General features: G+C 44.8%; 1 protein-coding gene across 1 annotated transcript in view; it reads left to right on the plus strand.

Annotated features, from left to right (window-relative positions):
- Window positions 1-17004, plus strand: part of LOC144754688 (protein-arginine deiminase type-3-like) — a 417320-nt gene that overhangs the window by 367378 nt on the left and 32938 nt on the right. The window contains exon 14 of the mRNA XM_078642811.1: window positions 7924-8000. Within this exon, the coding sequence (XP_078498937.1) occupies window positions 7924-8000 (77 nt within the window). The remainder of the gene's footprint in view (window positions 1-7923; window positions 8001-17004) is intronic.

The following is a 17004-nucleotide window of genomic DNA, read 5'->3' on the forward strand; positions in this document are numbered from 1 at the left end:
ACTAGTTGCTGCTTGAGGTCAGCGCTGACGAAGTCCTCTATCTTCGGTCTTAGAAACATTTCTGAAAGCCATATCTCTTTCAGTGGGGCAAACCATCAAGCTGATGCCGACAGGTGCTTCGACTTCAACAGCTATCCTCGTCTCTGATGGTTCTCCAGACAAAAAGTTGGCAAAATGTTTCTAAATCCCAGATCTTGCAATTTGGATACAGGAGGAGTACACTTTAACAGCAGCCAAGAGTCCAGAACCTGAGGGGCAACACTTGGTGGTTAGGACTCACTCAAATTAAGACCAGCATCAGGGTCCAATGGTGAACTGGGCAGTTGCAGGGAAAGGACTCTGGAATCTTGTTGTGTCCCTGGGCTCAAACAGGAGATCAGTCAACTGACCCTCGGAGTCATTTCTGGGGTCCTTGGTTCAATGAAGCAGGTCCTTTCTTCCTTTAGGATTGAGACAGCAGGGCAGTTCTTCTTCTGGTCTTCACAGATTAAGGAATGTTCTGAGGAGGGCACTGGGGATACCATATATCTGCCCAGTGCCACCCTCTGAGTTGGTAAAACTCCTGGCCACTCCCTAACCAATGGGGTAAAAGTTGCTGTGGACGTATCCTACCCACTTTTTCAGCACTCCCTGTGTAAGCTATCCCACAGTATCCCTCTCTACTTAAATCCATCAAGGCAGAACCATCCTCCCCTAGTCAGAGCTCCCTGTGCCCACCCCAAGTGTGGCTAGGATGATAAGCAAACCCTCCCCTTTGGTCACTCAAAACCTGTTGTAGGGCATCTCCCACTGGGTTAGAAGTCAAGCCAAGTATTGAGACAAAGGGAGGCAGGCCTAGGTGTGAGCAATAACTTAAAGGTATAGGATATGCATCCTTTGAGGCTCAAGAAGATTCTGGACACAGTTTAACAGGTCCTCCTGCTATAGAAGCAAACCCACCCTTTCCACACTCAAGCCTTTTGGCCATTGTCTGGGATCAATCCACATCTCACCACAGGGGAACCTGGTGACACTGGCAGAAAGGCAATTTCGGCTTAGGCACGAAAATGCCAACTTTCTAAAACTGTAATTTTCAAAATATTATTATAAAAGTCCCACTTTACCGTTAAGTTGGATTTTAAATTACTAGTCCTTCAATTATTGTTCTAGCTGTTCCCAAACTAAGATTAAGCTCTATAAGTAGATATAATGTAACCCAGTGTTTTGCCCTGGGGAGCTAGCCTTGCAACATGAAAAACGACTTTGGGGGTTTTTCCTGCCAGAGCATGCAAAATATTACATTTACATGTCCTGCACCCTGCCCTATGGGCAATTGGGGCATATTTTAGGGATTAATATATCAAAAGATGTATTTTGCCAGTTTGAAATGGCAGTTTAAAACTGCTCACATAGGCGGAAAGTGCAGTCTTGGAGACCCGTTTTACAGTGCTACTTTGGTGGGTGGAACAATGAGTGCTGCAGCTCACCTGTAGGATTTAGTTTACAGGCCTTGTGTAGTGCCATACACTAGGGAATTATAAGTAAATGAAATGTGCCAATTAGATGTATTTCAGTTTTATCATGTTTTCGAAGGGAAAGCGAAGGCAAATCAAATTTCAAAGCTTTATTCGACATTTGTCATAAAAGCATCAATCCCTATCCTATACAATAAATACTATAGCTAAGAAAAAATTCCGTTTAAAAAACATATTAAACAGTGACAGTCGAATGCTTTTTACATTTAAAAATTATTGTCAAGTTGTAAAAACACAGTTAAAACAACAGTTATAATGTACATCTATTTCATATAATTAGAGCCATTTAGACAGGACAGCCATATTTCATTATATTACATTTGACAGTAGTGAGCGTGAACGGATTACCCAAGCCCAAGCAAGAAATGTTGCTACCGCAATCACCACTAAAGCGGAACAATCAGATTTTAATATTCTTAGTGCAGTTGATTGACAGCGAGTTCCCATATTTACACAGACTGGCTTTAACCATTTACGCCTTGGACTGGCATATAGTGGGCAACAGAACAATAAATGGGATATGTGCTCTAATTGGTCCTTGCAATAATGACAGTGATCGTCCCGTGATGGGTTCCAGTGCTTCGTAAAGATATTCACAGGAAGTGTTCCAATCCGGAATTGGAAATATAGTTTCCTGTCATAAGGACGTTCGATTAAGTCCCAATAATCTTCACATGATGGAAACATCTTAATGTCCAAAAAGCGAGATGACAAATTAGATACAGTGCTTTTTTGATACATTGTTGAATACACCATCTCCCAATACAATTCTTTCAATGTGGTTTTCGTTGGAAAATCAGCCACATCCGTATTGCCCCACAAATGTTCCAATTTCAGCTTTACCAGAGTAGCGCGTAGTTCTTTTAGCCATGTAATACAATGGAATTGATCACACTTTACTACATCTAATAATGCTGTTAAATAATGGGATAGCTCTGGTGTCACCATCAGGCGCCTCCAATATAACAAAGGCCGTAGCCGAGCTATGTCCTCTACATTTTTTCTGCCAAGATCCAATTTTAAAGGAATTGTGGGTGTACTCTGTGGGGCCATTACAAGTCCTCGAAGAAATCTATTTTCTGCTCTCCCCAAGTCACTCAAATTTGAGAAGCCCCATAACTCGGAGCCATACAGACAGGAGCTCAGTACCTTCATGTTATAGATTTCAAGAGCACAATTAATTTGTTTTGACAATGAGGCACGGTGTTTACGGGCTACCACCCCTGCTAGTTGGTTAAACTTTAGGACTGCCGTGTTAATGTGTGATTTCCACTTCATGTCTCCCTGTAGGATTATTCCTAAATAAGAGAAAGCATCTACTTCCTCAAGTGGGGTGCCCTTGTACATAATCACACCCTTGAACTTAGAGTGATGATTAAGGCACATGAATTTGGTCTTGGTTGTGTTCAATTCAAGGCCCCTCTCATCACAAAATTCACCAAAGGCATCAACCACTTTTTGGAGACCACTCGGTGTGCGCGAGAGTAGAAGCGTATCATCCGCAAACATTAATACGGGTACGCGTGAACCTGCAATAATTGGCTCATCAGTAGGAAATTTCTTCAGGTGGTCAACAATACCATTAATGTAAATTGAGAACAAGGTTGGGGCCAAGACACAGCCTTGCCTCACCCCTCGCTCCACTGGAAAGGACTCAGTCACTTCTCCCTGTTTGCCCCATCTAATTTTAGCAAAGTTGTTTTCATGGAGGCGTACTAGGAGTGTAAGAAGTTCCTGACTTAGCCCATTTGCGGCCAGGGTCTGCCAAAGTTTTCCTCTTGGGACCAAGTCAAAAGCTGCTTTCAGATCTACAAAAACAGCATATAATGGGCCCTTTTTTAGAGTGACGTTTCTCCAAAAGATTGTTATAAAGTAGAAAACTTGGTCGACACTACTGGCCAATGGGCGAAACCCTGCTTGGTAAGGTGACAGTATATTATTTCCATCAATCCATTGCTGCAGCTTATTCTGGACTAATCGCCCCATTAACTTTTGCGCTGTGTCAATAAGACTGATGGGTCTATAATTTTTCGCCAGTGTTTTGTCACCTTTTTTAAATATAGGGATGATCTCTGCTCCCTTCCATGAAGCGGGCACTTCCCCTCCCATCGCCACTGCATTTGCCAACCATGTGAAGTAGGTGCACCATGAATTCCTGTCAGATAAGAACACATCTGCCGGAATTCCGTCCATACCCGGTGCTTTTCCCCCTGATACGCAATCCATGGCCAGGCTGACATCTCTTTCAGTAAATATGTTATGTTTATAATAGATGTTTAAAGGGGGGGGATTTTCGGCATGAATTGGGTTACATGCGTACTGTGGTTTAAAAAACTCAATCCAGTCTTTTTTTGCTACATGATTTTGTGGCTGTTCAGCTATCCCGCCCCTGTCCCATTTGACTGTGGCCCAAAAAAGTTTAGAATCCTTTGCTGCGCAAGCCTTCTTCAGCTCACACCAGCTTTCTTCGTCCCAGCATTTTTTTGCATGTTTTTGGGCTAATCTATAGGCGTCTCTCGCCTTCCTAACTAGCGTGGGGTTGCCCGTTCTTAGTGCTATGCTTAAATTTTGCCGTGCCTGTCTACAATGCGTATCATACCAGCCCTGCCTAGGGTATTCCTTTTTATCTCTTCTGGAATTTACAGATTTGACAAAAAAAACCTGGAGTTTGGAAAAAAATGTTTTATATCTCTCCATCATGTGGGCCTGGAAGTTGGGTTTCTCACAGTAGGGCTTAATGTTGTTTACCTCGTCTATCACTGCTTTTTTAAGGTCCTCAAGTCTCGATGTGTCCTCAATCAGCATTCTCCATTTCAAATGGCGCTGGTTGTTCGAGCAGACAACATCTTGGGTGACCCGTTCAATTTCATTTACATCATCCATGGTCTTGTGATAGGTACGGAGGGTCAAACACAAGGGATTGTGATCACTTTCCATTCTTGTCTCCACAGACATATCTACCAATTTACTCCATGCCCTTATGTCTATCAGAAGGTAATCAATTCTGCTGGTGGCCCGTCCATTGTCAAATGTGTTGTTCCCATTTATATCTGAGGGCGTACGCCCATTTGCCGCTCTCAAGCCTCTTGCTAGGCAAAAGCTCTTTAGTTGTATTGCTACAGCACTCCATCTTTTAATTGCTGGCACCTCCAACTGGGGTATGCCCCATTTACTATCCTCCTCCTCAGACAGAAACCTGTCTTCTTCACCCATAGGTTCAAAAGTAGAGTTAAAATCCCCACCCACAATTACGTGGGAATGTGGGTCCAATGATTCCAGTTCATTTTCTAAAGTTGTTACCACTTCTGAGGTTTTACCTCTACCTACACCCCTAGCATATACATTAAACAAAGCTAGTTCTTGACCATTGTCCCATCTAATGATCACTGATAGAATATCATTTGAAGGGGGGGATCTTTGGGTTATAGAACAATTCAACCTCTGGTCAATCCAGATTAATAGGCCTCCAGAAGGGCGTCCTGTCTGGTTTCTAGTTGCTGGTATAAAATAATTTAGATAACCGTGGTGAAAGACTGGTTCTAGTGCCCAAGTTTCTTGCAACAAGATGATGTTGAATTGGTCAATGAAATCAGCCCATTCGGGAGATGATATCTTATTAAGTATGCCCGCTATGTTCCACGAGATAATGGTCACAGAAGTTGTTCCTAGTTTACATCCTAAAAGGCTCATCTCCTCAGAATTTTCCACACAAACATTGCTCATTGCTTTACCCCTCTTCAAACCCTCCTCATTTTCTGCTCTCACCATATTTCCCCCCTGCTGGTCTTCGTCTGCCACCCCAGATTTTAGATCTTGGATTCCATTGAGCTGTATTGGCTGTTTGGACAATTGCATACATGGGAAAACAACTTGCTTTTCCATATTTTGCCTTCCTTTGTGAGGAACTGAGGAATATTCGTGCGTTGTAAGTCAATCGCACTCATTTAAGTTGGATAAAGCCGAGAATCTGTTTTCCAGGTGCAGCCCCCAATCATGTCTTGTGCTCTCCCTAGCACTACTGTTACCCACGACAGACCACTTGGTTCTTAAGACACTCGGCTTTATCCCTGAACCGCTTCTACTATAAAAGAAGTCTAGTGTAAGTGGTATGAGTTCTGCTGTTCTTCGTTGTGGTGGGTATAGATTAAGCAAGATTTCTGATAACACTTCTGGGCCCTTTAAATTTAACACCACACAGTCCCCCGCAAATTTCTTAGCTTTGCTCCCTATCCACTTCACTCTTCTAGCTGAAGTCAAGTCATCTATCAGCTTTTCTTTTCCCCAGGGAGAGATATGCATGTTATTACTCAGCCAATTGAATGCTTTATTTAACAATGTTTCTGGAGGCTCAATCTGTCCTTCGTTCAGAGGTGGTACATTAGCAAGAACGAGGATCAAAGGTGACGCTTCTATAACCAGCTCTACAGGTCCTATTTCTATGTTTGGGCCTGGATCAACTGTTTTCCCTGGGATGGATGACAGTTCAGGATTGGTTGGGTGAGGTCTTTGTATATCAGGAATTGGACTAGTTGTCTGGGTAGGGGCTACAACATCTACTACTCCCCTAAATATCGTACCTGCTGTTTCTATTTCCTTAATTTTATCCAGTACCAAATGTGGTATCTCCCCCACATTATCATTAGTGGTTTTCAAGAGGATCTCCATTTTATTAACTTTGTCGGTGAGGTGGTCGATTTTAGATAACAATGGCTTGATTATCTTGTTAAGTTTGTTATCCATCAGATCCATAAGTTTCTTTACGATTGCATCATTCCAGCCTAAGCCCCCTGTTTCTTCTCCCCCTTTGCCTTTTCTGAAGTTCTTTCTAGGAGGAGTTGCTGGTCTTTTCTTTTTTGATCTCAACCCTTCTCTTCTAGGGAGAACATTAGAGCCCCCACTGGTTGCTCTAGGGGCAGGGACGGGGGCCAATGGTGAAGAATGGCACTCAATAAGTTCCATGTCCTCTTGAAGGGTATCTATTTCTCTACCACCTTTATCAATTATGTCAGGGTTAGTTTTAGCTAACAAATCCACAGAAACATTCGGCTCTAAATCATCCGCAAAATGCTGAATGAATGGATCTGTGGTGTTTCCTACATCTATATCTACGAGATTCATGCATATATTTCCCCCTTGAGATGATATTGAGGAGTTACTAAGACCCAAAGAAGATCTACGCTCATTATTAATTTTTGCCACCACCTGCACCATGTAATTGTCCATGGTGTTGGCTGGGGCAATGGGGGTCTTCAATTTTGACATGTATGGGTCTGATGAACACAAGTACAGAGATGGAGTAGAACGCCCCTGAACACCCTTACCAGTATTGATATACAACACTTCAACCCGTCTTCCCCCTAGTGCACTCACTTAGATAGAAGGAGGAAATGTTGTCTAAATACCTCACAACGGAGATTAGTGTTCAATCAGGGGTTGTGGCCCAGTCCAGTCGTGGCCAGTCTTGGACTGTCTTAGACTGTCCCGCCCTTGTCCCGGGCTTCTCCCGGTCGCTCCCGCGCGCGCCCTCGCGGGACGATGGACCGGTCACCGCTTTATGCGCCTCCTGGCGCGCTCCGGTGACGGGTCTCGTGGCCCAAGGGCAGCTGGGAACTGTAGTTCACTAGCTGACCGACGGAGCGAAGCCCGGCCGGTCAGCCTTCCACTGGTGCAGGCAAAGTGCTGGCAAGTGCGGGAAAGCGCGATGACAAGCCCGTCCTCGGGCAGGAAGCCAAGCTGCAAGTCAGATTAGAGGAACACAAAGGACTCCGCACCGGTCACCCCTTTATGCGCCTCCTGGCGCGCTCCGGTGATGGGTCTCGTGGCCCAAGGGCAGCTGGGAACTGTAGTTCACTAGCTGACCGACGGAGCGAAGCCCGGCCGGTCAGCCTTCCACTGGTGCAGGCACAGTGCTGGCAAGTGCGGCAAAGCGCGATGACAAGCCCGTCCTCGGGCAGGAAGCCAAGCTGCAAGTCAGATTAGAGGGAAAGCAAAGGCACTTTACCACTGGTTAGCAGATAAAGTGTGGAGAATCCTTTGGCCCACAAATACGGGTTTAGTTAAAGAAGGTAAAAATGTTGGGGCATGCCACTCAAAACATGCACTACAAACAGACTGGCTCAAATAACAATGTCATACAGGAGAAAGGTTTTCTTTTAAAATTTGGTTAGAGTTACTCTTTAATGGAAGTTGTATAAGATGAACATTGAAAAAACTGCCAATGTATCAGAATTTAAGACAGATTTTTATTTGCAGGCCTTAAATTCTATATTTTGAAACGTAAAATCTTGTCAAAGGGGCACTGCGCTACCCCTCGCCTACAATTCCTACGCTCTCTGTCATATGAGATGAGGCATGTTGCTTTTCCGCTGATGGTTGCATGCACACTTAGTTTTCCCCTTTCCCTTAACAGGTCTTGAAGGTAAGGAAAGAACTATTGAAGACATCCTTGGTGACACAAAGCTAATGAAACTGAATACATTTGTTCAGGTAATAGAAAAAACATTGTCTGCTACTTTCACTAGCCAACATGTATCTTTGATGTATTCCTGTATGAAGCAAGTGGTGCTAGAAATTCCAGTAGTCACTGGTGTCTTCGCCTTAGATGCTGTGTGCTTGTTATGGTAGATGCCAGCGCTACTGTGTCATGCAGAATTTTATCTGACTGTAGCTCTGTGGGAGAGTGTAAACACTATTCATCAAAAATGTAGAATAGGTTGCTCATCCATATTAATATCTACAGCCTGCAAGTTTCCTAAAGAAATGTGGAAATGAGTTAATTCTCTTAAGGGGCCAGGAATTGGGAGTTTAGGTGTGCAAAATAAGTAAGTAATAACTTTATTTGTTTGAAATAGCCATAAAGTACACAAAACAGATACGTCACAAGAGGGTTTCAATTTAAAATAAAACTAAAAACAATGAAATGATAAAAGTGAATAATGCACAATGTACTAAATACTCTGTATAAGGGTTGATAGGGTTATTGCAGTCATACATAAAAAGCATAGTGCATTAAAGTGCACACTCAATATTCAAGCAAATAAAATCTGCTAGAAACTCCTTGTCGAGGGTTGACAGGTGTGTCAAAGTCATGCATAAAAAGCATTGTGCATTAAAGTGCAAGGACAATATTCAGACAAATAAAATGTGGAGCATACATATACCTTAATAAGACCGTTCCGGCCATGGCAGCAACCTTTGAGGCATACAGGAACAGTTGGGCCGAGAATTAATCCTACATAGAGTAGAATCGCAAATGCATTTAAACAATCTGCAGAGCAGCAAAAACATTAAAATTACTGATAAGGCCGGATTCCGTACCCTAAATTTATTTGGAACTCTCTGGCTGATGGTCTTTATTGCCTGCTAAAAAGTGTGGAGGGAAGAATAAATGTTATCAATTATACAATTTCCCTCCCATCCGTATCCACGAACTGCGGATTTAGCCTTTTTAGATTTATTACAAAGCCAGGAACAACAAAATATAGACACACCTCAAAATCAGAGTATTAAGATACATGAAAACTAATGCAGAGCCCAATCTATGAATATAGTTCATGCAACAAAATAGGCATAAATTATACATTTCAAAATAAGAACACAGCTGAGAATAGATGCTGCGTCCAAATCCTTTTTCATTTGTATTTCCGAATTTAAATAATAATCTGTCCCTACTCTGCTTCTAAAGTGGCATCCCTTTTCTCCCTTCCTAGTAAGTTCCCCAAAGGTGTCAGCACGTGTTGACTTCCAAAGAAGTACACTCACGTTAAATGGGTCTAGTAGCATAAAGCTACAGAACTCGTTCTAAGATGCTCTTCTTCCTCAGTCAAACGCAGAAGTCCTGCAAATCCTTCCCTGTACCTAATGCAAAAAGGCAAAGTTACACCCCTAACAGGTCACATGGCACATTGTTCCGTGAACACCTTCTTGAGTAACTTTCCACAAAGTCCAATTAATTTCACATCTCTATCTGTCAAATTTTGTTCCCAATTTTCACCAGGCACGGAAGGTGACCTCCCTTTTCCCTGTCCGAGCGCCTCAAAGACATTCCTTTCCTTCCATGTATCTTCTTAAATCTAAAATAACGAGGTCAAATTCCTGCACCTGCAGTAGGGGTGAAAAGAAAACTTTCTACACACATGCATTTCAATTAGCTCCTGACCTTAAGAGCAAACAAGGAGAAATGAAACTTTGAAGGAACGAATGTCAGGCCTACAAATCTGGCTACCGTGAAACATCCTTTGATATGCACTCATTATACAGGCCTTTATATGAATCTTATAACAGTGAATACATCTAGTTACTTATTAATCAACATATATGTGCACAATTACATGTTTTCTCTAAATGCATACAAAATATTTATCAGTTCTGTGAATCTCGTCATGATTTCACTCCATAGATTTTCAAACAATGATATATAAACTTCATTTTAATATGCACAAAGTTCAACCAAACATTGAATATATATGAGTGGTTTGTTCATGAATATAATGCACCCCTTACAAATTTAAGAGCGTTGAGTGCTCTATCAATACAAAGACAATGTTGGAACATATATGGTGCAAGACATGCATATAGCTAAAAATAGCAGTTAATACCATAGCATTGATGATTAAGGGCCATATGTAGGTAAATTGCCAATACCGAATCCTTAATACCGATTCATACCGAATCGGTATTAAGAATGAGGTAAACGTGATGTAGGTAAAAATTCGGTAAACATTACCGAATCGTAGCAAATCGGTATTAAATACCGAATGTGAACAGATCGGTGATAAAAATACATACCGAAAGGCTATTACCGAATCGGTGATACAGATTCCACACCCAAATTCGGTATTACCGACTCGGTAATTCAAAAAATAGCATTTTGGTGAATCAGCCAATCCTGATACACCCATTTACTTCCCAAACAGGAAGTTGCCACACCCAGCCAGGTGCACAGGGCCTGGAGCTCACTGTGAGGCAGGCAGGCAGGCAGGCAGGAGAGCTGAGGAGCCAGCACCAACACAGTCAAGAAAATAAAAAGGAAAACCACTGAACAAGCATTGAAATGGCAAGCCAGGACAAGGAGAAGGAGGCAGGTGAAAGAAAAAGAAAACTCAAGTTCAGTGACAAGGAGCTTGAGATCCTGATCGAGGATGTCACACAAGAGTACCACAAGCTGTTTGGAGCCCAGTCCCAACAAGTGCCAGACGCACAGAAGAGGCAAATATGGAGTGGCATTCGGGACAAGATCAATGCCATAGGTGTGACCCTGCGCACCATAGAGGACATCAGAAAGAGGTGGTATGACCTCAGAAAAACTGCAAAACAGAGGATGGCAGAGAGACATAGGCTGGCAGGGAAAACTGGAGGAGGAAAAAATCGAGCCCCAGTACCTACACCACTGGAACAGATGGTAGAGTCCACCATCCAGCGGGAGAGTGTGAGTGGCATAGGAGATGCAGACAGCTCCGCCAGAGCAGCTAGAAAACAAGGTAAGAAGCATGCCCAGCATGCTGCCCTACCCCCTCCCCCACCCCAACCCCCATAGTGGTAAATGTGCTCCCACTCCACACCATGTCTTACTGCTTACCTGCAATGCATTCTGGGTGATGTAGTCAGTGTGAAATCATGATCAGGACTGTCAGGGCAGCTAACACAATAGCATGGTAATAGAATTCGATAGGTCAGGATAACCACTGTGCACTGTTGGCATGTACTTTAATGCAATGGCAATGCAGACAGAGCATTGAGAATATTTACATTTGTGTCATTGCAGGCGAGTCATCTCGCAGTGCAGCTGAGGGCAGCAGAGGCAGGTCAGCCAGGCCAGAGGGGAGTGGACGGGATGAAGACAGCATGCCTGCAGGGAACACCAGCTCTGCGCCATCGCAGCCAGCCAATCCTCCACCACAGCCATCACCACAGCGCCAGGGAGGTCCGCAATCCCCTCTCACTCAGTCACCACTGCGACGTTCACCAACACCACCACCACCACCACCACCACCACCACCACCACCACCACAGTCAGGCAGGAGGCATGCCGTGAACACCCTCCAGCAGATGGAGTCGTCGGAGGAGGAGGGCAGCCAGCGCGCACAAAGTCCTATCGTAGAGAGATCCAACAGGGCGCGGGCTGGTTCTGCATCCGAGGGTGCGAACATCTCATCACGACGCCGCAGGGCAAGGCCAGACAGTCCAGTGGCAGTTCAGCAGGGTGACAGTGTGTTCGATGGACTGGAAGGCAACATGCTGAAGGTCCAGCGCCTGCAATGGAGGGAGATGAAGTCATTACACAGGGAGGTGGCAAACATTAACAGACATGTGCACAAGATGGAGAAGGGTATCAGTGCCATGGGGGAGAATATGTCTGCAGGGATGGAGAGGGTAGCAACCTCGGTGGACAACCTCTGCAGCCAGCTGGAGCAGGACCGTGTTGGCATGCGCCGGGAGAGACAGAGACTCCAGGACTATACCAAGTCGGTGAACCGGCTGGCCACTACGACATCACTGATGTGTCGCCGGTCCATCGCCATGCAGGAGGAGATGGCGCATTGCAGCAGGGATGTGGCCAGGGGGATGGTGTCCATGACCTCAGTGCTAGAGCTCATGCAGAATGCCAAGGCCTCTAATATGGAAGGGGGGGGGACAGTGAGGAGGCTACCAGCCGTGGTAGCATTACACCCTCACCCACCGAGTGCAGGAGGCGTAGTGGACGTAATGCCCCAGCACAGGAACGGTCCGACTCACCAGTCTGTGTCGATGGGGAACAAGCACGTGCAGCACGGGGACGCAAGAAGTGAAGGACACTGGCTGTCCACATGCATGTGATGGGTGATGTAACCCATGTCCAATTGGACTATGCTCACAATGCTGGAGGTGTGCCAAATAAACACCTCTACATGTAATTTGAAATGCCTCAGTGTCGTTACTCACTCAGAAATAGTGTGATGTAATCTCTGCCCGTCTATGTCTCCCATCATGTTCAATAGCAGCACCAGCCACGCTGGGCTCTGGCTGAGGGTTGTCCTCGTCCTCGTCCTCTGACTCAGTTAGTTCCACTGCTGTTCCTTTTTTAGTGGCCAGATTGTGTAGCATTGCACACGTAGCAATGATCTTGCAACATTTGATGGGGCTGTACAGACGCGCACCTCCTGTTTTGTGGAGGCAACGGAATCTGCTTTTGAGCAAACCAAAAGTGCGCTCCACCACGTTGCGTGTGCTCCTATGTGCCACATTGTATCTCCTCTCCCTTCGGGTGGTTGGGTTCAGATATGGTGTGAGGAGAAAAGGCCGGAGGGCATATGCGCTGTCACCTATGATGAGAAGTAAGTTGCATTGATTGGTGTGACCAACAGCTTGTGCCAGGGTGTACATCAGGGTGTGTGACATTTACTTACCAAGTATGTATCCGTCGGCAAATTCACCAGCAAGCAGACGTGTATGTATGCCACTGTTCCTGAAGATGTAAGCATCGTGGGTACTCCCGGGGTATTTTGCCACGATGTCTGTTATTATGTGTTTAGCATTGCAGATCACCTGCACATTGATTGAGTGCGTGGATTTGCGGTTCCTGTAAATATATTCACTTGCTGCAGGTGGGCAGATGGGAATGTGGGTCCCATCGATGCAGCCGATCACGTGGGGGAAGTGGGCAAGTTGATAGAACTCCAGCTTGGTTCTCTGCAGCTCCGCCTGCGTACTGGGGAAGGATATGTAGTGTTCCATTCTGTCCATCATGGCGTCTAGGAAGGTGTTGAAGAACCGGGATAGGCAGCTCTGTGATACTCCACCCACTACTGCTATCACGCCCTGGAAACTTCCTGATGCAAGGAGGTGCAGGCAGCAGAGTACCTGGACATGGGTGGGGATTGCGTGGGCCCTTGGCGTCTGGTGCTCCAGATAGGGTCTTAGGTCCCGTATTAGATCCAGGATGGTTTGTGGGTGCAATCTGTATCTCTCGTGTATTTCTGCCTCTGTCAACTGGAACAGAGTGATGCGTACTCTGTACACCTGCTCCTCACGTCTCCAGATCCTCATTCCTGCTGCTCTCAGGCGTAGCCGCCTTGCTATGAGATAGAGGCCTGCCATAGTGTCCACAGTGATGCATTTTGGGTCTGTTTATATAGACTCTTCCTGTTTACCACATGCTCCTGAAACGTGGTAATTAACGAATCGGTATTACCGATTTTGGTCAAAATCGGTATTACCCGGGTTTGCTACATAGCATATTTGGGGTTATTACCGAATCGTTTATACCGATTCGGTATTCATTGTTTCGGCAATTCCGAGTCGGTAACTTATGTTTATTACCGATTCGTTATTATCGAACCTATTCAGTATTACCTACATCTCACATGGCTACATTTTTGTCGGTAACACCGGAAATGACCCTTTTTCGGTGTTAGCGATCGGTATTTGGCCACCTACATATGGCCCCAAGACTTTAAAAAATTCATTAGACCCATAACTTATCCCACATAAAATATAGTTATGGGCTATAAAATTCATATGTTTAAGATCCAACAATCGAAGCTCATGAAGTATCATATTCTTGGTCTGCCTGCTCAGAGAAGAGGCTCTCCACTACTTGCCCCAAAGGGGAAGCACATTTTGTTAAATATGAGGTTACCCAAACGTTTTGGTTCTTCAGGACCAACTTCAGTGCAAAGATTTAGCAACACCGCAGACAATCGAGACTTTTATTTTGGCACGCAACAGCCTGAGAGCCATATAGCACAATCTGGTTCAAAGCTGCCTACAAATGGGTAAAATCCAGTTCTTCCTGAGGCGCTCATAATCGGGGCAGAAGAATGGGAAATGTAATATGGTTTAATATGCTTGCAAACATACTGGGCATACATTGCTCATGTCAGCAGCAGCCTTCCCTTTTTTAACAAAGGGAGTTACATGGACGAGTGCCATGCCGTAACCTAATATACAATTGTTTGGACAGTTGGAAATGCAATACAGTCAAGAAAATATTGAAATCTGCTATGATTTTTAAGATCTATAAATTCTGAGGTGAGAGATCCTTGCACTTCCAAATCCCACTTGTATGCCTAGAATACATCCTTAAAACAAGCCCTAGGGGTTTCTGGGGTGCCCTCCTTTCCCAGTAGTCACCAAGCTCTACCTTTGATAGGGTTTCCTTGAAGTTTTGTAGCCACTTTATTTTCTTATCCCTGTCCAGGTCTACTATTTCCTTAAAAGCTCTGCAGTAATCTTCAAGAGCTGGTTTGTACTTCAGTCTCTAACAATATAGAACAGGTCTTAGTTTAGCCTCATGTATGATAGGCTTCACACTAGGGGTAGGCACAACTTGCTGATTTTTACTCTACAAAATTCCACGGAGTTGCAAAAAAAACTCAGCGAGTAATGACCACCCATATTGATACCAAAAATGAATATTGAAATATGAATACCACTGGCGTGTTTCACAAGTCATAAAAAATGTATTTAATTGCAGGAAGTCAGCTGTTGCTGAGCACTTTCATAACAGTGCTGAAGAACTTAAGACCATTGCTCGAGTTGGGCAGAAATGATAAGCATAGCTAACAACTTGCACATTGCAAATCCCGTATTTTGGCTTAGTGCAAACATTATACATTTTATTCTGTTCATGGCTTCCATGATACTTGAGGTTTTCAGGATCAAGACCTTATGCTCATAGCCAACGTGAGCTCTGCATAGGGGTGCAGGACTTCACAACAGATGCAACTCAGAATCGCCAACATTGCCTTGGAATCAATGTGTACCTGCCACACACCCGGACTGTACAAATTGATGCAGCTTTACTCTTCCACCAGCAGCCCTTGGACAGGTGGCGAGCCTCGGCCATATATCAGCTAGAAGCTGGAAAGAGAGCTAAGCGCCATGATTCTTCTTAACTTCCTCAGTCAATCTCTTCTACCCTGGGTCAAGTTCTTTAAATCAAGTTGCACCCGGAGGTGGGATTATGGCATCACAGGTTCAAATGGGCTGACAGCCTGCTAACTCCCATTGTTTGGTTCTGAAACTGACCAACCTCCCACACACACTGATCGCTTCCCTCATTGGGCCCGAGCTGAGCTCTTTAAAAAGATATTTTCCATTGCTCGATGGAACTAATACACAATCACTTTCCCACAACACTATTGCAAAACACAGCACACACTGGTGTTGTAGTCTGCCAAGCTGTTTGGGCACATTACGACGGAGTCACGTGACAACTAACTAAATCGCCAATGGCCTAAATAACACTTATGACCTGCACTGGGTCATAAATCGTTATTGTCCTTTTCAAGGTGGCCCATCCCCATGCCTGCCAACCCTCCTAATTCAGGCGGGAGACCACCCATTTCCAGGCTAGTCTCCCGCCTCCAAATTCCTGCTTGCAAAAACCTGATTCCTCTGTGGGCTACAGGTGACAGGGCTGGTATTATGTAAATGTGTATGCACTGGCAGTAACCTGCTCCTGCAGGCCAGTGCACAATACCTGCATTACGCTCTCTGCCTGCCCCAGCTCTTTCTCCGTGCTTCTGACAGGAAAGAAAAAAAAACATACATTTGCATTTCTAATATCCGATCCTGCAGCAGCACACTTGCAAAGCCCATACATAACAGTATCCCGATTTAAGCCCCAATAAAAGTCAATGGGTTAGTGCATGTCTCAGATGCCTATATTTCAGCCACTGTGCAGTTGGCATCTGATATTCCTCCTGTAGGTGGCCGAAGGGGAAAACCCCATTTGCATCCCACACCTCAGCCAATGTGTTGATGTCTATCCTGTTCCAGCCTTGGAAGTCCTTCAATTCAGCCTCCCATTTCAGTCAAAGGGGAGTTCCAAGTGTGAGCCTTCATTGTCCTCAGTAAGCTATTCCAGACAGCCTAAACTGTAGTGGGCGGACATGCCTGCCCATCTAAGCTGCCCCCATATAGCACATGTATATAGCTATAGTCTCCCATTTGTAGCGTACTTTCACACCATTCCCGATGTATCCACTGGAGCCACCTGGTCATCCGACCCTGCGTAGACCCAATTGTTCACTACTCCCATCTACGCTGCCTCATAATACTTCCTGAAGTTAGGCAGTGCGATGCCCCCATCATATTTAGACAGGTGCAACTGTCGCCCCCCCACCTCAGAGCAGCACCCTCATGTGGGCGTCTACTTGCTAGAAGAACGTTTTTGTCAGCCTATATGGGCAATTCTACAATGTGTATAACAATCGAGGTTTGGCTGTAATCTTGAACAGGGTTTTAATTGAGGGGTCTTAGACAAAACTTCTAATCTCTGACTCTGTACCTCACAACCTAGGGTCATAGAATGCCTCCATATAGGTTCTAAATGTCTCCAAAATCTGCTAACTGCCCCTCACCACATGCCTTGATTCCAATTGCAGTTCTTCTCTGCTACCTATCCAAGGCAACAATTTACCTGCTGTATCTCTAGCTTCATAGGTGTACTTCTGTTTGCTAGGAAGGAAGTTTTCGTTTTGCGTTACCTCCTTATAATCCGTGCATT

This window comes from Lissotriton helveticus, chromosome 5_1 (assembly GCF_964261635.1).
Source record: "Lissotriton helveticus chromosome 5_1, aLisHel1.1, whole genome shotgun sequence".
NCBI classification, from domain to species: domain Eukaryota; kingdom Metazoa; phylum Chordata; class Amphibia; order Caudata; family Salamandridae; genus Lissotriton; species Lissotriton helveticus.